General features: G+C 53.5%; 1 protein-coding gene and 1 long non-coding RNA gene across 11 annotated transcripts; one reads left to right on the top strand and one right to left on the bottom strand.

Annotated features, from left to right (window-relative positions):
* Positions 1-43: 43 nt before the first annotated feature.
* Positions 44-21,537, top strand: HSF1 (heat shock transcription factor 1). Of its 10 annotated transcripts, none has more exons than XM_045895686.3 (14): positions 46-360; positions 16,108-16,216; positions 16,600-16,736; positions 17,056-17,180; positions 18,365-18,440; positions 18,515-18,576; positions 18,697-18,793; positions 18,884-19,020; positions 19,104-19,379; positions 19,747-19,827; positions 20,593-20,698; positions 20,769-20,834; positions 20,918-20,990; positions 21,081-21,537. In XM_045895686.3, exons 1-14 carry the CDS (start codon positions 244-246, stop codon positions 21,284-21,286), a joined length of 1,668 nt encoding a protein of 555 aa, XP_045751642.1. In that variant the 5' UTR covers positions 46-243; the 3' UTR covers positions 21,287-21,537. The 10 variants fall into 10 exon arrangements, with proteins under 10 accessions (XP_064443781.1, XP_054368381.1, XP_054368383.1 ...); XM_054512403.2 differs by having other exon boundaries at positions 16,105-16,216; positions 20,921-20,990; XM_054512402.2 differs by having other exon boundaries at positions 16,105-16,216.
* Positions 1,228-2,512, bottom strand: LOC135364049 (uncharacterized). The gene is made up of 3 exons (XR_010410466.1): positions 2,375-2,512; positions 2,021-2,186; positions 1,228-1,358 (listed from the first exon to the last, which is right to left on the bottom strand). It is a non-coding gene; the product is annotated as an uncharacterized LOC135364049 (long non-coding RNA).
* Positions 21,538-21,598: the final 61 nt, after the last annotated feature.

The raw sequence follows: 21,598 nt of genomic DNA, 5'->3' as shown, positions 1-21,598 counted from the left end.
GGCGGGGCGGGCGCTGGGGCGGGGCGGGGCGGACGTACGCGCGCCCGGGCGACGCGGGCGGGTGGCGCCGGCGGGAGCGCGCCCGTCGCAAGATGGCTGCGGCCATGCTAGGCCGCGGGGCCGTGTGTGCGCAGCCGGCGGCGGCGGCGGTGCTACCCCGGCGGCAGGCGCGTCGGCAGCGCTAGCCCGGCCCGAGGCCCCATTTCGCGGTCGTCACCTCCGCCTCTCCCCGCCTAGCCCGCTATGGACCTGCCCGTGGGCCCCGGCGCGGCGGGGCCCAGCAACGTCCCGGCCTTCCTGACCAAGCTGTGGACCCTCGTGAGCGACCCGGACACCGACGCTCTTATCTGCTGGAGCCCGGTGAGGGGCCGGGGCCAGGCCCCGTGAGGGGTGGGGTGTGGGGAGGCGGGGGCTCAGGCTCAGGGCTCGCGGGAAAAGCGTGCGGGGCTCGCTCTGTCGGCTCCCGCCACGCCAAGGGTGCCCGGGCTGGGGAGGAAGGGCCTCTCCTCCGGTCGTCGCTAACTGTCGGGCGATCGCGGGAGCGTGTCGGCCCGTAGAGCGGTACCCGGTCTCGCTGCGATCCTTGTGCCCAGGTGCCCGTCTGTATTTTATCAAGTGAGCTACCAGGGTGGTGTGGTCGGCAGCTATTCGTGGAAAATTAGGACGTGGCGCGTGCATTGGAGGGCGTTGCTCTAGTGCAAAGGGGAAAGGAACGAAAACAGAAAGTAAAACGCCGTGAAGTTCAAGCTGATCTCGAACCCATGCCCAGAGGTACTGGAGCTGGGTTTCCCTAGAGCCGCTTTGTTTTTCGTTCCTCACAGGGCGTCTTTATTCAGGTCCCTGTCTTCTGTTGCCTGGCAGCAGGCTTGTTTACCAGGTTTGACCCTGCAAGACCGGACAGCTCCGGTTTTGCAGAGGTAAATCAGAGCGTGTGTCTGGAGCTGAAGATCGGAATCTGCTGTTCCCATCCTGGGATGTCGTGTCTGGCGAAGGCCAGAGCCATACCCCAGGGCTGGCAAATGGGTGCCCTGAAGAAAGGCCACCCTGGTCCAGAGCCTCTGGGTGCCTCCAAATATGCTCGACCTCTTGAGGGCCAAGACGCTGGGTTTCTCAGACTTTGCTAAGCACTTCCTTTCATGCTCTTAAGCCGTTAGGAATGATGAAATGTTTAGGTTGAAGCTGACTCTTGGGTTGTCTGCTTGCTCAAGCGCTGCTCTGCCTGAAGACTGGGAATAAAGAGACTAGGTATCATGCAGCGTTCTTATTGGAGACACTTTGTATTGGTTTCCGTGACTTGCATGTGTGGGCACTCCATTCCTCAGTGCACTACCTGTTTTCTCTGATGACAGGCAAGGGCCCTGAAAAGGAGAAACATGCTTTCCTACAAGCTGCCGTGTTACCACCATCCCCTCTTTCCAGACCTCGAATTTTTCTGACCAAAGGAAGTGACCCCACATTTCTGTTTTCCTTTATCTTCCTTCTTCCTCTTTTTCCTTCCCCTAACTTCCAGGAAACACTCTTAAACCCAGATTGGGGAGGGGCATCAGAGATGCCCTGGGAAATATTCCAAGTCTAATCCTGCTAGGGTGATCCATCCCACCTGCTAGGGTGCCCCTTAATCTGCTTGCTTTTTCTGCTTAAAGATTGTGAGGCATGTGGGTGAAGTGTCACCAGCTTACTCTCCAGGACCTGCAGCCTGTGTTCTATGTTCTGGCAAGGCCTTTGAACAGGAATGATCAGGCCTGTGACAGCTCTCACTTATAGTGGCTGCCTTTGAATCCTGTTGGCGTTGGGGGGATGGGAATCGGGTCAGGGGAAAGGGAGATGGGGAACCGGCTGGAGCATGAGTATTTGATCCTTCCTGGTCTATATGCAGGTCAAGCGGGACATAGTGGTAGGGGCTGGCACTAACAATGAATACAGAAACCAAACAGTAACTCAGTAGTGGAAGGAAGCCCTTTCCAGGCTGGGCAGGGGCCTGGGGAACTGCCTGGCTCGGGGTCAGGAGATGGTCCTGTACCTGTGGCCTCTACCACAAAAGTCCACACAGGGTCTTCTGCAGACTTGTGGCCCAGAGTCTGGCTCTCAGAGGCCTTGGAGAGCTCTGATGTCCTTGCTTTTGGTGTCTTCCCTTTGTGTTGGAAGTTTTCTCACAGTTGTACCAAGAGAAACTCACCACGTTTGACCTAGGGGACAAGGGGCAGTCAGAGGTATGGTGGCTGACTCTCAAGGCTGAGTAAGGTGAGGGAAGGGGTCCAGTCCCAGAAACCCTCCGGCCAGTGGGGTCAGGTCTGGACAGCGTTGAGCTTCCTCTGCCCAGCCTGAGGGACAGACCACAGGTCACTGCCCCAGAGGATTACGTTGGCTTACTCACCCTCAAATCCTGATACAGTTAAAGATGCACTGGGCATGGCATCTCAGCTGGGTAAGCAAGGGTCTTTAGAGATGCTGCAGAGAGGGAACTTGGCCACCATGAGCGCAGCCTGGGGTGTGCCTCAGCTCTCCTGCCCTACAGCCTGTGCCTCCCACACCCACTGGGACTGTCCGTGAATCAGGCCACGGTCGCCCCTGTACACTCAGAGCTGGCTATGGACCATTTCCAGAGCTCCCTTGACAGGCAGGGACACTCCTCCTCCCCAGACACTGAGAGCCAGGTGAGGCACCCCCCAAGCCTGCTGAGCTCGTTCTCAGACAGCTGCCAGGACCCAGCAGGCCCTCTGGATCCTGCCTTTAGGGATCTGTCCGTTGAGCCAAAATGCTGAAGGAGCACCGCAGGCTACTGCTCCCAGCGGCAGGCTGGACGGCATGCTGCAGGGCCTCCCTGACGTAGATGGCTGCGGCCACCACACGGTAGCCCGGCTGTGCTTCCTCAGACCTCGCTTGCACAAGAGTATCAATTCTCCTCCATCCACAGCCATGCAAGGAGGGGACAGTTGGCCATTTTGTAGATAAGAAAACTGAGTTTTGGGCGCCTGGTGGCTCGGTCATTAAGTGTCTGCCTTCAGCTCCAGTCATGATCCCGGGGTCCTGGGATTGAGTCCCACGTCGGGCTCCCTGCTCAGTAGGGAGCTTGTTTCTCCCTCTGCCTCTCTCTCTGTGTCTCTCATGGATGGATGAATAAAATCTCTTAAAAAAAAAAAAAAAAGAAGAAGAAGAAGAATAGAAGAGAAAACTGAGTCTCAAAAACATCAGGAAACTTAACAAAAAAAGCTGGAGATTGGTTAAACCAGACCTGAATCCAGCATCTTTCTGATGAAGACCAGCTGTTGCTCCCTGACCGTCTTTGCCAGGCACTCTGTATTTCCTGGTGGCAGCAGGAGACCCCCACCCACCCATGCCCACAGGGTCGAGACGCTGGCCCTGCCCTACCTGTTTTCTTAGTTAGACCCTGGCCTCACTGGGACTGACCAGCACTGCGGGTGCTCAGTCAGGATTGTATTTTGGATTTTTACATGAGTCCCCCTCACCCCTTCGGTAGAGATACACACATACAGAGACAGACGGACGGACGAGACTGGCAGAGACCTATAAACGACAGACTCTACACTGTGGCCTCCTGAGTCTGTTTCCTCCCGCCACCCCCCAGGGGGTGAGGTGGGCGGGGGTGCGGGGTGAGGAGGGGCCCAGGGCATGTGGGTCTCCGAACGGGGCTGGAGGTCTGGGCCATGATGGCCTCCTTGGGGGTGGGGGTGGGGGTGGGGGTGGGGGGAAGGTAGATGCCCGGAGCATAGCCGTGCGCGCCTGACCCCACAGGACCCGTGTGTGCTCAGAATCCTTTATTCGAGGACCTGGAAGGGGGCAGTGGGATAGACCCACTCTGGAATGTGCAAAGAGCTCCCATCGGGTATGATATGGGGGCCAGGCCAGAGTCCTCACACTCCATAGGCCCTGGAGCCTGCAGCTCTGGCTTCAAGGCGCCCTCTCCCTCGGAGGGGGGGGGCTGTCTTCCGTGAAAGGAGGACAGCAGCTGCCACCACAGACCCCTCCGTTCTTGAGCCGGAAAGCCAGAGTGAGCAGAGGCACCGGCCTGCACGTGTTCCCTGGCCTGGAGATCAGAGTGCAGGACGCCGGCGGCCAGAGATGAGGAGGACTGTGTTGGGTGCTTGTGTTGCAGGAACTAACATAAGCTAACTTAAGCAGAAAGAAGAACAGGACATGACGGTGCCGAAGGTCTCACACTCAGATAAGGACAAAACTAGGACGGGGGAGGAGGACCTAAGTGACCCTCCATTTCTCGACCAGCCTCACACGTCCTGTCACCTCCCTCTGCAGCCTGGATTTCTCAGCTGCTGTGGCCACATGGCTCCAGCCACACACCTACCGCCCCAAATGCCCGTGTCCCTGGACCCCAGAGAGGGTCGGCCAGCCAGACAGGAGACCAGGGCACATCGTGCCAGACTAGTCTTCGGGTTGACATTTGGGGGACCGAAGTGTTCTGGGTAGATAGTGCAGATGGTCCCCCTCATGGAATACAGTGGTTATTAACCCTTTGGGGTCACGGAGCCTTTGAGAAAATACTCAAAGACAGAGATCCTCTCTACAAAAGCATACATGCCTGCAGAATTTAGATTCGTTTTAGATTATTCCTAGTGCCGTCAAAAATAAGGCCAGAGGCTCCAAATTCACAGTCAGACTTGGCAGTTACTAAGAAGTGCATCTCAGGGGCGCCTGGGCGGCTCAGTCGGTTGGGCGACTGCCTTCGGCTCAGGTCGTGATCCTGAAGTCCCGGGATCGAGTCCTGCTCGGCAGGGAGTCTGCTTCTCCCTCTGACCCTCCTCCCTCTCATGCTCTCTGTCTCTCATTCTCTCTCTCGCAAATAAATAAAATCTTAAAAAAAAAAAAAAAAGTGCATCTCAGGGCACCTGGCTGGCTCAGTGGGTAGAGAGTGCAACTCTTGGTCTCGAGGCTGTGAGTTCGAGCCCCATGCTGGGTGTAGAGTTCACTTTAAATAGAAAGAAAGAGAGAAAGAAAAGGAAGGAAGGAGAGAAGGAAAGAGAAGTGCATCTCAGGATTAGGGCATTGCTCACCAGCCAGCAGCTGGGCACACACTTCTCCCTGCTGCTTCCATGCTTCTAATCACAGGCTTTGATTATACCCAAGGAAAAGCTAAGACCACCTCCAGGAATTCCCCAGAGGTAGCAGAGAAGGAGGGGTCTTGAATCATCAGGCAGGGAGATGGAACATGGTGTTCTGTGATGGATTCACCAGGAAACCTTTGAAACTCCTGATGGCCCTTAAGGTAGGGCTTGTAGGACACAGTCATTGTGGGCTTAACCCTTGAACAATGTTCAGGATTGGAAAACAGGAAGGACAGGTAAGCCACACAGGTGCCCAGGCTTTCTTCCTGGAGGCGGTTTTCAAACTAACAGCCCAGACTTTGGAAAAGCCAAGGCAGCTAGAGTTTGCAAGATGTGGTACCAGGGAAGGGAGCTGTACCAGGAAAGAGCTCCAGGAGTCTGCACATGAGCCCCTTTGGGTCTTCAGCAGAGTATTGGTTCCACCTGCCCATAGGATGAGACCTATGAAGCCAGCCTGAGAACCTTCTAGAAAAGGAACAGCTATTGAGGAGAGCTCACACAGGGCCGTGAATTACCTGAGTTCTCCCAGCCAATTTGGAGGAACCACATTGAACATGCAGAGCATTCAGCAGAGACTAAAAGAGCTACAGCTTGGAAGTGGGACTGAATTAAGAAAATCTGCCCCAAACACAATGTAATCGAATTTGAAGAAAAGCCGTAAAAGGATCAGGCTGATCCACACAAAACACTCTCAGGAGGAAGATCACAAAACCTAGACACAACATAAAAACCCTCGTGTCCAGAGCCCTATCAAAACTAACAGGTGAGCCAATTGGCAGGAGAGTGTGTCCTATGACAAAGAAGGGGAGAGTCATAGCAGTGTTCCCAGGGGTGATGGGAACTAGCCAACAAAGACATTAAAACAATTGTAAAAATATTCCGAGTGCTCAAAGAAGTAAAGCAAACCCATGAAGACAGAGAATAAAATGTCAATGGAACAAGTTTCCCATGCAGAAGAATTCCACATTGTTTGTGTAGATCCCCCTTCAGGGAGGCATCACATATCTCCTCACCTGTATATGTGGACTACACATAGTGACTTTCTTCCAAGAAGCAACAGAGTGGGGGGGGGGGCAACTACAGTGGGGACACCTGATAGACATGGCCTCAGATTGTGCGTCCTTGCCATGACATGAGAAGGGCACTTAACCTCTGTGGTCTTCCTCCAAAAACTTATATAACCTCAACTAGTCATGAGGAAAAGACACAGGACAAATCCAAATTGAGTGACATTCTACAAAATACCGGACAAGTACTCCTCAAAACTGTCAAGGTCAAGAGAAACCAGGAAAGTCTAAGAGACTGTCCCAGCCAAGGGGAATGTAAGGAGACATAATAACTAAATGTAACATAATCCCTTGGATGATGTCCTGGGACAGAAGGACAGAAGATAAAAACTAAGGAAATCTGAATAAAATAGGAACTTTAGTTAATAATAAGGTACAGGCATGCCCCTTTTTTTGAAAGTTCATGTTATGCCATCTTGCTTTAAAAAAGACCTACATTAGTACCTGTTTTAGCTAACTGAAAGATTATTTTTGGGGTCTGTGACTACTCTAGATTTTTCCATATTAATTAGCGGTAATTTTTTGCTTTACGAATTTCGGCTTACAAAAGATTTCTTGGGAACACTCTACTTTCAGATAGCAGGGGAGACCTGTATATTGATTCATTACTTGCGACAAGTACACAATGTTAATAATAGTGTGCAGGGTATATGAGAACTCTGTACTATCTTCCCAACTTTTCTGTAAACCTAAAGTTACTCTAAAATCCAAAGCTTATTTGTATAAGTCACTGCAGGGGATTAACAGATTAGATACTGCAGAAGAAAAGATCACTGAACTAGAGTAACCATAGAAACTATTCATAGTGATGTCCAGAGAAAACCAGACTGGAAACAGTGAGCAGAGCCTCATGGGGACGATATCACACAGCCTGACACACAAGCGAACTTCAAGAATAAAGGGGGAGGGAATGCTTAGACATAACCGTCCAAGTTTTTGGAAAGCTATGAACCCACAGATCCAAGACTTATAAGACTTTCCAAGGATGAGGCACCTGGGTGGCTCAGTCATTAAGCGTCTGCCTTCGGCTCAGGTCATGATCCCAGGGTCCTGGGATCGAGCCCCACATTGGGCTCCCTGCTCCGCGGGAAGCCTGCTTCTCCCTCTCCCACTCCCCCTGCTTGTGTTCCCTCTCTCGCTGTGTCTCTCTCTGTCAGATGAATAAATAAAATCTTTAGGGGAAAAAAAAAAGACTTTCCAAGGAGGATAAGCACAAAAAGCATACCAGGGCATATCACCATCAAGTTGCTAAAAGCAGGTGATGAAGAGAAAATCTTAAAAGCAGCCCGAAAAAGAAAGGGAATTGCACAGAGGGACATAGACAGAACAATGCTGCCTTCTCCTCAGCAACTCTGATGCTTGAGCCCGGAAGGGAGTTCCATAGATGGGAGTCTGGTCAGCATTCAGAACTCAGTGTAACTTACCACGTCAGCGGACATAGAAGAAGAACCACATGACCATCTCAATGGAGTAAGGAGAAACACTGGCAAACGTAACATCCACTTTATGATAACAGCTCAGCAGACTAGTAAGGGCGATTCCTCAGTCCAATAAAAAGCACCTGCAAGGGCGCCTGGGTGGCTCAGTCGGTTAAGCAACTGCCTTCGGCTCAGGTCATGATCCTGGAGTCCCGGGATCGAGTCCCGCCTCGGGCTCCCTGCTTAGCCGGGAGTCTGCTTCTCCCTCTGACCCTCCTCCCTCTCGTGCTCTCTGTCTCTCATTCTCTCTCGCAAATAAATAAATAAAATAGAAAGAAAAAAAAAAAAAAGCACCTGCAAAAACCTACAACTGGCATTGTACTTAATGGGGACAAAGCAGGTACTTCTCCCCAACAATGGAAAAGAAGTCCAGGATGTCTGCTTTTAGCACTTCTCTTTAACAAATTGTGTAATTCCAAAAAATAAAAATAAAAATAAATAAATGCAATGAAAAAAAACAAAACAAAACAAATTGTATAATCCCCTGGTCAAGTAATACGACAAACAAGTAAATAAAAGACCAAAAAATTGGAAGGTGAGATGTCAGAATGTCTGCATTTATAGAAAACATTGTCACTGACTTAGTCCCAAGGAATCTACCAAAAAAAGTTACTAGAACTAATAAATGAGTTTAGTGAGGCCACAGGATTCAGCATTAGTATACAAAAACCAGTTCTATTTCTACACACTAGCAATGAACTGTTGAAAATGTAAATATTTACAATAGCTTCAAAAAAACACACACAAAGAGGCTCCTGGGTGGCTCAGTTGGTTGAGCACCTGACTCTTGATCTCAGTTCAGGTCATGATCTCAGGGTCATGAGATTGAGCCCCACGTCGGGCTCTGCGCTTAGCGAGGAGTCTGCTTGGGATGCTCTCCCTCTCCCTCTGCCCCCGCCCCCTGCTAAAATAAATAAATAAATCTTTATTTTTTTTTTAAAGATTTTATTTATTTATTTGAGAGAGAGAATGAGATAGAGAGAGCACACGAGAGGAGGGAGGGTCAGAGGGAGAAGCAGACTCCCTGCTGAGCAGGGAGCCCGATGCGGGACTCGATCCCGGGACTCCGGGATCATGACCTGAGCCGAAGGCAGTCGCTTAACCAACTGAGCCACCAGGCGCCCAATAAATAAATCTTTAAAACACACACAAAATATTTAGTGCTTGTATTGCTTATTGCTGTGTAACCAAATATCTCAAGACTTAACTGGTAAAACAACAAACCTCACAGTTTCTGAGAGTCACAGACTGATTCTGATTCAAGGTCTCTCATTGAGGTTGCAATCATGTCAAGACGACTGAAGAGAGACCTGCCTCCAAGTTCACTCAAGTGTTTTGTGGCAAGTAGCTTTTGGCAAGAGACTTTCATTCCTCACCACGTGAGCCTCTCCTTAGGGCTGCCTACAGCAGGTCAGCCTGCTTCTCTCAGAGCGAGGGATCCAAGAGAGCAAGAGCCCCAGGTAGCTTTTGTAACCCGTCCTCAAATACCATCACATCTGTTGAATGCTAGTGATCACAAATAACAGCGCTGGTACACCCCTCATTGGGTGTAGAGATTACTTAAAACTAAATAAACTTAAAAAGTCAGACAAAAACAGTCCGAGAAAACAACAGACCAGTATCTTTCATAATAAAATATGAGCAAATCTAGCAATATATATTTAAAAAGTAATGTCACAACATATGGAACTTATTCCAGAAATGCAAGGGTGGTTCAAGATTTTAAAATCAAGTCAGTATAATTCACTGTGTTAACAACCTAAAGAAGAAAAACCACATGAACATATTATTTGCAGAAAAAGCATTTGACAAAATATGTTTGTAAAAAAAAAAAAAAAATCCTCAGGAAACTAGGAATAGTGGGGACTTTTTCAGCCTGATACAAAAGGGTCTACAAAGAAACCTACACCTAACGTCATGCTTAATGGTAGGAGAGGCTGAATGCTTTTCCCCTAAGATCAGAACAAGGCACAGTGTCTATTTTCCCCAGTTCTAGTCAACATTGTACCAGAAGGCCTGTCCAGTACTTGAAGACAAGAGAAAGAAATTAAAGGAATATATATTGGAGAGGAAGAAATAAAGCCGACCTTAATCAGAGATAGCATGATTGTCTACATAGAAAGTCCCAAGAAATCTACAAAAATAATCCCAGAACTAGGGGTGGCCTGGATGGCTCAGTTGGTTAAGTATCCAACTCTTGATTTTGTCTCAGGTCATGATCTCAGGGTTGTGAGATTAAGCCCTGTGTTGGGCTCCAGGCTGGGCTTGGTGACTGCTTAAGAGTCTCTCCCTCTCCCCTCTGACCCTACCCCTACCCGCCCCCCCACCTCCCCACCCCCCCGCTCACACATGCATACTCTCAAAAAAAATTTTTAATTTCTAAAAATTAAAGGAGCGACTGGGTGACTCAGTTAAGCATCTACCTTCGGCTCAGGTCATGATCCCAGGGTCCTGGGATCGAGCCCCACATGCAGGGAGCCTGCTTCTCCCTCTCCCTCTGCTGCTTCCACCACTTGTGCTCTCTCTCTCTCTGTCAAATAAATAAATAAAATATTCTTTAAAATTTTTTTAAAAAATATTCCTAGAACTAAACAATGAGTTTTGCAAGGTCACTAGATACAAGGTCAACACACAAAAATAAATTGCATTTTTTTTTTTAAGATTTTATTGAGAGAGAGCATGAGCAGGGAGAGGGGCAGAGGGAGAGGGAGAAGCAGACTCACTGCTGAGCAGGGAACCTGATGTGGGGCTTGATCCCAGGACTCTGGGACCATGACCTGAGCCAAAAGCAGTCACCTAACCAACTGAGTCACCTAGGTTCCCCAATCAATCGCATTTCCTTTTTTTTCTTTTTTTTTTTAAGATTTCATTTATTAGAGAGCACAAGCAGGGGGATGGAGTAGAGGGAGAAGCAGACTCTCCAATGAGCAGGGAGCATGATGTGGGGCTCCATCCCAGGACCCTGGGATCGTGACCTGAGCCGAAGGCAGACACTTAATCGACTGAACCACCCAGGTGCCCAATCAATTACATTTCTGATGAAAGATAGGAAATTGATATTTTTTAAAACATCATTTACAGCTGTTCGGGGTTGGGGGGAAGAGTACTTAAAGAGAAGTCTGGTAAAACATGCAGGGATCTGTATGTCAAAACTATAGAATTGTAAAAACACTCATGAAAGAAAGCAAAGTTGACCTAAGTAAATGGAATGGCATACCATATTTATGGATTTTTTTAAAAGCAAATTTGGGAAGTTTTCAGGCCTTATTTCTTTGAATGTTTGTTCCATTCCTTTCTCTTTATGGTACTCCATTTACATATATGTTGGTGCAGCTAAAGATGTCCCACGTGTTTTTGAGGCTCCTTTCATTTTTTCTTTACTGTTTTCTCTCTGTTCTTCTGCTTTCATAATCTCTATCAGTCCATTGTCAAATTTGCTGATTCTTTCTTCTGCCAGTTCACATTTGCTGTTGAGCCCTTCTAGTAAATTTCTCATTTTCGTTATCGTACCGTTGAACTTTGGAGTTTTTGTCTGACTCTGCTTTGTGATTACTGTTTTTTTTTTTTTTACTGTTACTGTCCCTTTGCTGAGGCACTGTCACCTCATCTTCCTTGACTATGATTTCCTTGACTCTCTAAACATATTTATAATGTATTCTTTGAAGTCTTGGTTAAATCTGACGTCTTGTTTCTCACAGGCTGTTTCTGTGATTGTTTTTCTCTTTTCCCTTGTGCGTGGGTCATACTTTGCTATTTCTTTACATGTCTCATTTTGTTGAAAAAGTACATTTTAGGCAATGCAGTACTTCTGGATGCCCACCCCACCCAGCCACTCCTGTGCTTGTTTTTGGTTTTTGCTGGCTTGTAGGTTATGTTAGTGAGGTCTGTTTCCTCTCTTTGCGTGCTGTGTTAGTTCACTGCCTCATAGGGTATTACACCCAGACTGTAGGTTCTATAATTACTGCCTGACTGTTCTGTTGGTTTTGACAGTGCCCCAGGGCACAGATTGTTGAACAGTCTTGTCCAATTACATTCAAGCAGTGGCGGCCTTTAAGGTCTGAGGTTTGTTCTGACTTGGGAGGGCTCTCAGCTGTCTCTTTCCTGTGTGAACAAACTGGCTGTGGTTGAGCCTGTTACTGGGTTTTTTTGTTTTGTGTTTTGGGTTTTTTTAAGATTTATTTACCTGAGAGAGGGAGGGAGTGTGTGCATGGGAGCTGGGGAGGGACAGAGGGAGAGAGAATCTCAAGCAGACTCCCCACTGAGAATGGAGCTGGATGTGGGGCTCAATTCCACGACCCTGTGATCATGATCTGAGCCAAAATCAAGAGTCAGATGGATGCTCAACCAACTGAGTCACCCAGGTGCCCCTTGAGCTTGTTACTCTTTTTTTTTTTCTTTTTAAGATTTTTTTTTTTTTTTGAAAGAGCGCATGAGTGGGGGTTGGGGGCGGAGCACAGGCAGAGGGAGAAGCAGACTTCTCGCTGAGCAGGGAACCTGATGCAGGACTCAATCCCAGGATCCTGAGATCATGACCTGAGCCAAAGGCAGGCACGCAACCAACTGAGTCACCCAGGCGCCCCTCGAGCTTGTTATTCTTAATATAGAGGTGCTACTGTTTTCAAGAGCAGCCTTAGACTTGAACTTTTCTACACTTTGTTTCACATAAAGTGAGTTTGCTTGGGGAGACCTTCAGAGCTCTCTTTCCTTTGGACTGCCTCTCTCCTGGGGAACTCTCTGAGGCACTACTCCAGGCACTGGGCAGGGCAGTGGCCTCTTGTCTTCCCAGCTTGACTCTCTCAGCATGGATGCTCTACCCTACATGCTAGCTGGGGGGACGGCAGTCAGGGGCTCAGTACACTCAGCCTGCCAAGCCTGGGGTACAGCGTGCATTATATGGATAGGGGCAAACTCCCCCCCCCCCCCAACCAACCTCTTGGTTGCAATCACCAGGAATTTAGCCTGTTGACCTGGACAGGATGAGAAATGCTGGGTGGCCTTCCCTTCTCAGTGAGATACAGTAAGCCTTGATTGGAAACAGAGGGGAAAGGGACCCCCATCTTCCTGACCATGCCCTCCCAGAGTGTAGCATCAGTCAAAGTGAACTGGAGTGGGGGGGGGGGGACAGCTTGTGGCTCAGATGCTGCAGGCTCAGTATTCCTACATAGTTTTAGTAGGTTTTCTTTTCATTTTGTTTTTTTAGATTTTCTTTATTTATTTGACAGAGATACAACGAGAGAGGGAACACAAGCAGGGGGAGTGGGAGAGGGAGAAGCAGGCTTCCTGCTGAGCAGGGAGCCCAATGCAGGGCCCGATCCCAGGACCCCAGGGTCATGACCTGAGCCAAAGGCAGACGCTTAATGACTGAGCCACCCAGGTGCCCCAGTAGGTTTTCTTAAATAAATATTCTTATTTGTTGTATGCTTTTAGGATAATTTCCAGAGACTTTAAATGATTTAAATAAGCTTTGTTTGTTTCACTTGGGAGTGGTTCAGTAGATCTCCTCACACTTGACATCCCAGAAGGGGAAATTGCTCCTTCATTTTCAAAGGGTGCTTTTGCTGGATATAGAATTCTTGGTTGACAGGTTTTTTTCTTTCAGCCCCTTTAAATGTCATCCCACTGCCTTCTGGCCTCCATGGTTTCTGATGAGAAATCAGCTATTAATCTTATTAAGGCTCCCTTGTACATGATGAGTCTGTTCTCCCTGTTGCTTTCAAAATTCTCTCTGGGTCTTTTCATCCTGCGGGTTGATTATGAAGTATCTAGATGTGACTCTCTTTGAGTTTATCCTGCTTGGAGTTTGTTTGGCTTCCTGGACATTTTTCATCAAATTTGGGGAGTTTTTAGACATTATTCCTTCTGTTCTCTCCTCTCCTGCTGGGACTCCCATTATGCATAAGCCAGTGTTTGGTAGTAACCCACAGTCTCTGAGACTCTGTCCATTTTTCTTCACTGTTTTCTCTCTCTGTTCCTCAGACTGGATAATCTCAATTGACCTATCCTCATATTTGCTGATTCCTTCTTGTCTGTGCTCAGATCTGCTCTCAAGCCCCTCTAGTGAGTTTTATGTGTGAGTTATTATACTTCCTAACTCCACAATTCTGATTTGGTTCACTTTTATGATTTTTATCTTTATTGATATTTGTTATTTTATGAGATATTTTCATGCTTTCCTATATTTCTTTAGATGCAGTTTCATTTTGGTCTTTGAACACATTTGAAATAGCTGATATAAAGTCTTTGTATAATAAACCCAACTTCTAAGCTTCCTTAGGGATGGTTTCAACTGATTGCTTTTTTTTCCAGTATATAGGCCAGGCCTTTTTTCTTTGCATGTCTCTTTTTTATTGAAAATTGGACTTCCAGGGCGCCTGGGTGGCTCAGTTGGTTAAGCGACTGCCTTCGGCTCAGGTCATGATCCTGGAGTCCCTGGATCGAGTCCCCCATCGGGCTCCCTGCTCGGCGGGGAGTCTGCTTCTCCCTCTGGCCCTCCCCCCTCTCATGTGCTCTCTCTCTCATTGTCTCTCTGTCAAATAAATAAATAAAATCTTAAAAAAAAAAAAGAAAGAAAGAAAATTGGACTTTCAGTTAAAATAAGGTGGTATATGTTAGGTTCTGAACATCAGCTCCTCCCTCCTCCCCAGGGCAATTGCTCTTTCTTGTAGTTGTTGGTATTTATTTGTCTCATGACTTTTCTGAACTATTTCTGGACAATTTATGGTCTTCGTTGTTTGTGACCACTGAAGTCTTTCCTTGGTTAGCGTCGTAATCAGGTAGTGAAGGGGACAGAAATTTCCTTTAATGCCTGGAACCCATAACTGCACCATTTTTTGCTGGGGGCTCTGTGTATGCATCGGGGTACGCCTTCAGCACTCAGCCAGGCAGTGGTGCCTCTATTTCATCCTCTGTTTGGTGCTGATGCAGAGCCTTGAAGTCAGCCAGAGGTGCAAGCTTAGGGCCTTTTCAGGTCTTATCCTGATTCTCCACAGAGCCCTGCACATGCATGTGACTTCTGGGTTCCCAGGAATATTTTGGAGCTTTTCAAAACCCCTCTCGATATCTCATTCCCCAGCTCTTTCATTTTATTTTATTTTATTTTTTTAAGATTTTATTTATTTATTTGACAGAGACACAGCAAGAGAGGGAACACAAGCAGGAGGAGTGGGAGAGGGAGAAGCAGGCTTCCCGCCAAGCAGGGAGCCCGATGCGGGGCTTGATCCCAGGACCCTGGGATCATGACCTGAGCTGAAAGCAGGATGCTTAACAACTGAGCCACCCAGGCGCCCCTCCCCAGCTCTTTCTTTTAAGTTTTCTGGTTAGCTTGTTTTTTGCCTTAACTGTTATCCTCTGCCTTAGACAGCCACAAAGTTTTAAAGTCCTCTTTTGGTGTTATCAACAAACATCCCCAGGGAAAAGGCTTTTTATACTGGGAGAGTTTGGGGTCAAATCAAGCAAAGACAGCTTTGCCAGTGGCAAAGGGAGCTGTCAGACCAGTAAAATAGGAATTCTCTGAGAGTGGGGCCTTGAAGAAGCCCCAGCCCTGTCGTCACCCCAGTGGCTGCCAGGGTGCCAGGGTTCTGTGATTTCAGCTGCTGGTTTTCATGGCTGCAGGAGGGGAGGCGGGAGTAGGGCAAGTCAGACTCCCACAGCGCTCTCGGATCTTACTGCCAGGGAACCATTGTTCTTGAGTAAATGCCCCCCATGTTGCTATAGCCCTTTGACTGATTTTCAGCGTTCTGGAAAAGTGCACTCTAACATTTTTGCCAGTTTTCTTACCGCTGCTTTGGAGGAGAGTCTCCAGAGGTCCTTCCTCCACCCTCTGCACCCCTCGCATGCTTCTGTCCGAGCTTGTCTTCACATGCACGCACACGTGGGCTGGCCAGCCTCCAGCTCTCCTCGGGCACCTGGGGGATCCTCTCTGGCTTCTCGCGCTCCTTACCTCTAGTGCCCTCTCTGACTGGGGAAGCCGTGCCCGGTGTCTCTCGTAGACTCTCACCCCCCGCCCCAGCTCCCCTCACCACTCTGTCCCTGCTCCAGGACCCTGACCCTCCTGGTAGCTCCTGGTTTAGGTCAGAAAGGAGATGGAGGAAGAGTAGTGTAGCCACTCTGTTGGGGGTCTCAGACACCCACCGAGGAGCGGACTTGCGGTTCTGAACACAACCGTGTGTTTCCCTCCAGAGTGACTCAAGTCAGGCTCCCCTTCTCTTGGCTGCCTCACTCTGGGGTCTTAGCTGCTCTTGGGGAGAGTTTGGTGGTAAGGCGAAAACAAGATCCCTAAAAACTGGGTCTGGAATGCTGTGTGTTTGGGGAGCCTCTGGAAGCCTGGAGCAGGACTTTCCAACGGGGCAGAGGCACCAGGCCCATGTGGCTGATGGTCACGGGCGTCCCCCCCTGCCGAGGGGGCAGGCATGGGGGTTGCCCACCTCTCGGCGGCAGCGTCTCCCTCGCTGGCAGCGTGTGACTCGGTGGCGTGTCTCCCAGCAGAGCGGGAACAGCTTCCACGTGTTTGACCAGGGCCAGTTTGCCAAGGAGGTGCTGCCCAAGTACTTCAAGCACAACAACATGGCCAGCTTCGTGCGGCAGCTCAACATGTGTGAGTACCCAGCCCTCCCGGCGTGCGGGGCAGGGATGGAGGGCCGCCTCCACAGAGGCTCTGTGCCACTGCGGTGAAGGATGCAGCCGCAGCTTCTCGTAGCTGGGCGGCCAGCGGCCAGCAGGCCTGAGCCCAGAGTCCTCAGGGAAGAGTTGGTGAAGCCCCAGCCGGACACAGCCACGTGGTGGGGAGGGCTCGTCATCTGGGGATGTGGGGTCTCCCTTAGACCCAGCGGCTGCCAGCGGTGGTGGGACCAGAGCCGCTCCAGGCCGAGCTCTCCTCTGGGACCCTCTGATGCCCCTCAGCGGGGCATTGGCTGGGCTGTCGTTGGGGGTCTGGTCCTCAGCCCTGAGGCAGAGTGGCCCCCACCCCGCCATATGCAGACGGCTTCCGGAAGGTGGTCCACATTGAGCAGGGTGGCTTGGTCAAGCCAGAGAGGGACGACACTGAGTTCCAGCACCCATGCTTCCTGCGTGGCCAGGAGCAGCTCCTTGAGAACATCAAGAGGAAAGTGACCAGTGTGAGTAGCCAGCCTCCCTCTCTCTGCCTCAGACCTTCCTCCAGGCTGTGCGGGGACGCAGCGTCCACTTACTGTCCTGCCGGGCCTATCCACTGCTGAGGGCAGCTCAGCGGCGGCCTGCTGGCCTGGCCTCGCTACGCCAAGTCCTTTTCCTGATGGGCCCTCCCCTCCCTGCTTGTGTGTCTTGGACTCCCCTTGCCCGTTCCCCCATCAGCCACCACAGTGAAGGCCCCTCTCCAGACCGCCAGCCCCTTGGCCTTGGCACTGTGTCCCGGGGAGGGGGGGTGCATCTCAGTGACTGTTCCCCCTGGGAACCCAGGTATCCACGCTGAAGAATGAGGACATAAAGATTCGCCAGGACAGTGTCACCAAGCTGCTCACGGATGTGCAGCTCATGAAGGGGAAGCAGGAGAGCATGGACTCCAAACTCCTGGCCATGAAGCAGTAGGTTCCATGCAGCGAGTGCTGCGGGGGCATCTGGGCAGGGAGATGGAGGGATGAGGGGCCCCCGCGGAGGCAGCCTGAGGAAGGAGCAGGCAGGAGCAGGGCAGGCCTGGTCGCTGGCCACTGCCTCCTGGGGCCTCTTCCCACCAGCCCCGCCTCCCACGGTTTGTGACAGGCACCCAGGCCTTGTGCTCTCCAAATGTAGAATTAGGTTTGGACTTGTGCTCACTTCCTGGGAGACAGGGTCCGACCCGTGTCCTGTCCCAACAGGCAGAGCTGGGCTCCTCCCACTGCCTCCCGCGTGTGCACCCTGCGGGCCAGGGTGACAGGGTCTTCATGGCCCTCATGGTGCTGGCTCTCCCGCTGGTCCCCACCACCCCTCGGGCACGTTTGGCCACATAACCAGCCCTGTGCTCCTGTCCTCAACCAGGACCCCGAAGAAGGCTGGCTTGGGCCTTTTCCGATGCACTTGGGGGCCCTGGGGACCTCAGAAACCACAGCCTAGGGTGGCTACCCTCAGCTCAGCTTCATGTGGCCTCAGATCCCCTCGGGGCAGGGCCTCATGACTCCAGGGTCATGGAAGAGGCTCCTGGGCTCTGGCTGCCCTCACTTTGGGGTCAGGCAGAAGCCACTAACTGTATGACCCCTGGAGATGGGGGCTAGGTGAGCATGGGCTCCCAGGACATCGGTACCTCTCAAGGTGAGGCCAAGGGGGTCAGTTCCATGTCAGTGAGACGTTCAGGGGGCTGGCCATGGCCTGATCACAGCCCTAGCTTGCCCCGTTGGGAAGATGGTGCTCAGGTGGCCCTTTCCACCCCCTGAAGTCACCTGTCAGCCATTTCCAGTCCTGGTGAGGGGCTCCGAGCCCCCCAGAGGCATGGGATGACCCCCTGAAGAGCTGGGCTGCACTGCGCCCCTGGCCTTCCCTCCTCTCCTTGTGTTCATTTGGGGCAGAGACGGCTCGGGGTTGGAGGGCGGACACTCAAGGGTCTGCCACCTCAGCGTGCCCAGCCCTGTGTTCTGCCTAAGTTCCCTTAGGAGCCTCTCCCAACTGGCGCCCCACCTGCTGCGTCTGTATGTCCCCCCGGGGCTAGGCAGAGCACAGAGGGGCCGCGGTGCCAGCGAGCCCTGCCCGGGGCGGGGGAGGGGGCACGGGGCGTCTGACCCCGCCCGGTGTGTTCCAGCGAGAACGAGGCCCTGTGGCGGGAGGTGGCCAGCCTGCGGCAGAAGCACGCCCAGCAGCAGAAGGTCGTCAACAAGGTGCGCCCGCGGGCCCGGGGGGCGCCAGCTGGGTCCCACCCTCGGCCCGGCTGACTGTGCCTTTCCGCCCACAGCTCATCCAGTTCCTCATCTCGCTGGTGCAGTCGAACCGGATCCTGGGGGTGAAGAGGAAAATGTGAGGCGTGGGGGGAGCCTGTCCCTCAGCACAGGGCCCCGGGCCAGCCTGTCTCCTGTTGGCTGAGGCCGGGCTGCCGAGGCCGGGGGGAGGGCCCTGACCCCGCCTCTCCCCCCACAGCCCCCTGATGCTGAACGACGGCAGTTCGGCACATTCCATGCCCAAGTATGGCCGGCAGTACTCCCTGGAGCACATCCACGGCTCGGGCCCCTACTCGGTGAGCACGCGGTCGGCAGGGCGGGCCCGGGCGGTGCGGCAGGGCGGCCCGGGCGGTCCTGCCACACAGGTCACCTCCCTTCGATGGCAGGCTCCCTCCCCGGCCTACAGCAGCTCCAGCCTCTACTCCCCAGACGCCGTGGCCAGCTCCGGACCCATCATCTCCGACATCACCGAACTGGCCCCCAGCAGCCCCTTGGCCTCCCCGGGAGGAAGCGTAGACGAGAGGTGGGGGCCACGTCATCCAACAGTCAGGAGAAGGGGGGGCCCACAGAGGCGGCTACTGAGGTGTGTGCTCCCCGTGTGCGCAGGCCCCTCTCCAGCAGCCCCCTGGTACGCGTCAAGGAGGAGCCCCCCAGCCCTCCTCGGAGCCCTCGGGTGGAGGAGGCCAGTCCTGGACACCCGTCCTCTGTCGTGGAGATACCCCTGTCCCCAACCGCCCTCATTGACTCCATCCTGCGGGAAAGCGAGCCTGCCCCCACCACCCCGGCCACACCCCTCACGGACGCAGGGGGCCGCCACCCCTCACCCTCGCCCCCACCTGCCTCGGCCCCTGAGAAGTGCCTCAGCGTAGCCTGCCTGGACAAGTGAGTGCCACCCCACCCACCTGCACTGCGGCGCCTGGAAGCACAGCCAGGCCTCTAGCCAGGACCATCCTCGAGGGGCTGGTACAAGGGGTCGTCAGGCTGTGGACACGGGTTGCCGGGGGAGACGCCAGCGGACCTGGCCCTGAGCTCAGAGCTTGCTTGTCCCACGTCCCCACTGCCTCAGGAGCCAAGGGTGTGTGGCCTCGCAGGCCTGTCCCACCTGCTCTCTGAGCCACTCTGGCCACTGCCCCTGTCCTGCTGCCCAGCAGAGGGCTTGCCCCAGAGGCCAGGCGAGCAAGGGCGGGGGGCACGGAGTCCACCCGGCCCCCACCTGCAATCGGGGGGCTCTTGTCTTTGTATCTTGCAGTTTGGCTCGCGCTCCACAGATGTCTGGGGTCGCCCGCCTCTTCCCCTGCCCCTCCTCTCTGCATGGCCGAGTCCAGCCAGGGTTAGCGCCGTCCCCACTGGGGAGGGAGGAGGGCTCCGCCAGAGCTCAGGCCCCTCCCCAGCCTCGGACCAGACCCTGGCCTGGCCATGAGCACTTGGCCCTGCCTGGTGAACAGGCGTCCCGGGCCCTCTGCAACAGGGAGCAGCCCTCCCCCCTACCCCAGGCTCTGGGGCCCAAGCCAGTGCCCCAGGTCACTGACGGACAGAGCTGGGCCTCCCAGCCTGGCAACTGCTACCGGGGCAGCCAGCGTCCTGGCTGCTGTGCTGACCAGCTTCCCCTCAGGGCGGGGCGGGGCCCCGTGGACACCTCCCAGAGCCGGCCAGGCCACCCCTCCAGTGGCACAGATCCGCCAGGTGGCCCGGGGCCTTCTTGGCCACTGTCTCCAGACCCAGGGCAGAGACCAGCCCTCCGCACCCTGCTCACGGTTCCCTCTCCCCATCCCTGCCGTCTTCCAGCGTGAAGGCAAGACCTTGTCAAGCCTGAAGAACTGCCCCCAGCCCGTCCTGAGCACTAAACCCCTCCTGGGCCCCCCTGCCATCTTGGCCCAGCCCCAAGTGCTGCCAGAGGCCTCACTGGGCCTCACAGTGACAGGACCGGCCGGCACGCACGTCCCCTGGGCCCACACCGGGTGCGCGACGGGGCCCCAGCGGGCTGGGCTCTAGCTGAGGGCAGCCCCCCTGGCTGGTGCATGTGAGCGCCGGCAGGAGGGCATCTGGCTGGGGGTGCCTGGAGCTCCACTTGACCTGCCCCACCCACTCTGGCTAGGACTGAACTCAGTGACCACTTGGACGCCATGGACTCCAACCTGGACAACCTGCAGACCATGCTGACAAGCCACGGCTTCAGCGTGGACACAAGCGCCCTGCTGGATGTGAGTGCCTCCCCACCCCCACCCTGCTCCCAGCCCACGGGCACAGCCTGACTGCCCTCCCCTCCTGCAGCTGTTCAGCCCCTCGGTGACCGTGCCCGACATGAGCCTGCCCGACCTTGACAGCAGCCTGGCCAGCGTGCGTAGGCGGGGCAGGGCCGGCGGGGGAGTGGGGGTGGGGGGCGGCGAGGGGAGCCCTCACTCTGCCCCCTCCTGCCCCAGCAGATCCAGGAGCTCCTCTCTCCCCAGGAGCCGCCCAGGCCCCTTGAGGCAGAGAACAGCACCCCCGACTCAGGTGAGCCGAGCCCCGAGCCCCTGCCCCGCCCCGCCCCAGCGTCCCCCCCCCCCGCCCCCGCCGGTGCCCTGACCCAGTCCCCACCCCCAGGGAAGCAGCTGGTGCATTACACGGCGCAACCCCTGTTCTTGGTGGACCCGGGCTCCGTGGACATGGGAAGCAGCGACCTGCCCGTGCTCTTCGAGCTGGGGGAGGGGTCCTACTTCTCGGAGGGGGACGACTACACAGATGACCCCACCATCTCCCTACTGACGGGCTCTGAGCCCCCCAAAGCCAAGGACCCCACTGTCTCCTAGAGGCCCCAGGAGGAAGGCTGGCTGAGGGGCTAGGTGTGGACCCCGGTCGGCAGTGAGGGCCTCAGCCCTGCGTGCCACGGCTTGCTTGAGGTGTTACAGCCTCACTGGGACTGACCAGCACTGCGGGTGCTCAGTCAGGATTGTATTTTGGATTTTTACATGAGTCCCCCTCACCCCTTCGGTAGAGATACACACATACAGAGACAGACGGACGGACGAGACTGGCAGAGACCTATAAATGACAGACTCTACACTGTGGCCTCCCGAGTCTGTTTCCTCCCGCCACCCCCCAGGGGGTGAGGTGGGCGGGGG

Source organism: Mirounga angustirostris, unplaced genomic scaffold, assembly GCF_029215605.1.
Source record: "Mirounga angustirostris isolate CCGP_5_RB_7025 unplaced genomic scaffold, mMirAng1.0.hap1 SCAF_4, whole genome shotgun sequence".
NCBI lineage: Eukaryota > Metazoa > Chordata > Mammalia > Carnivora > Phocidae > Mirounga > Mirounga angustirostris.
This window is presented reverse-complemented; position numbering and strand designations above follow the sequence as displayed.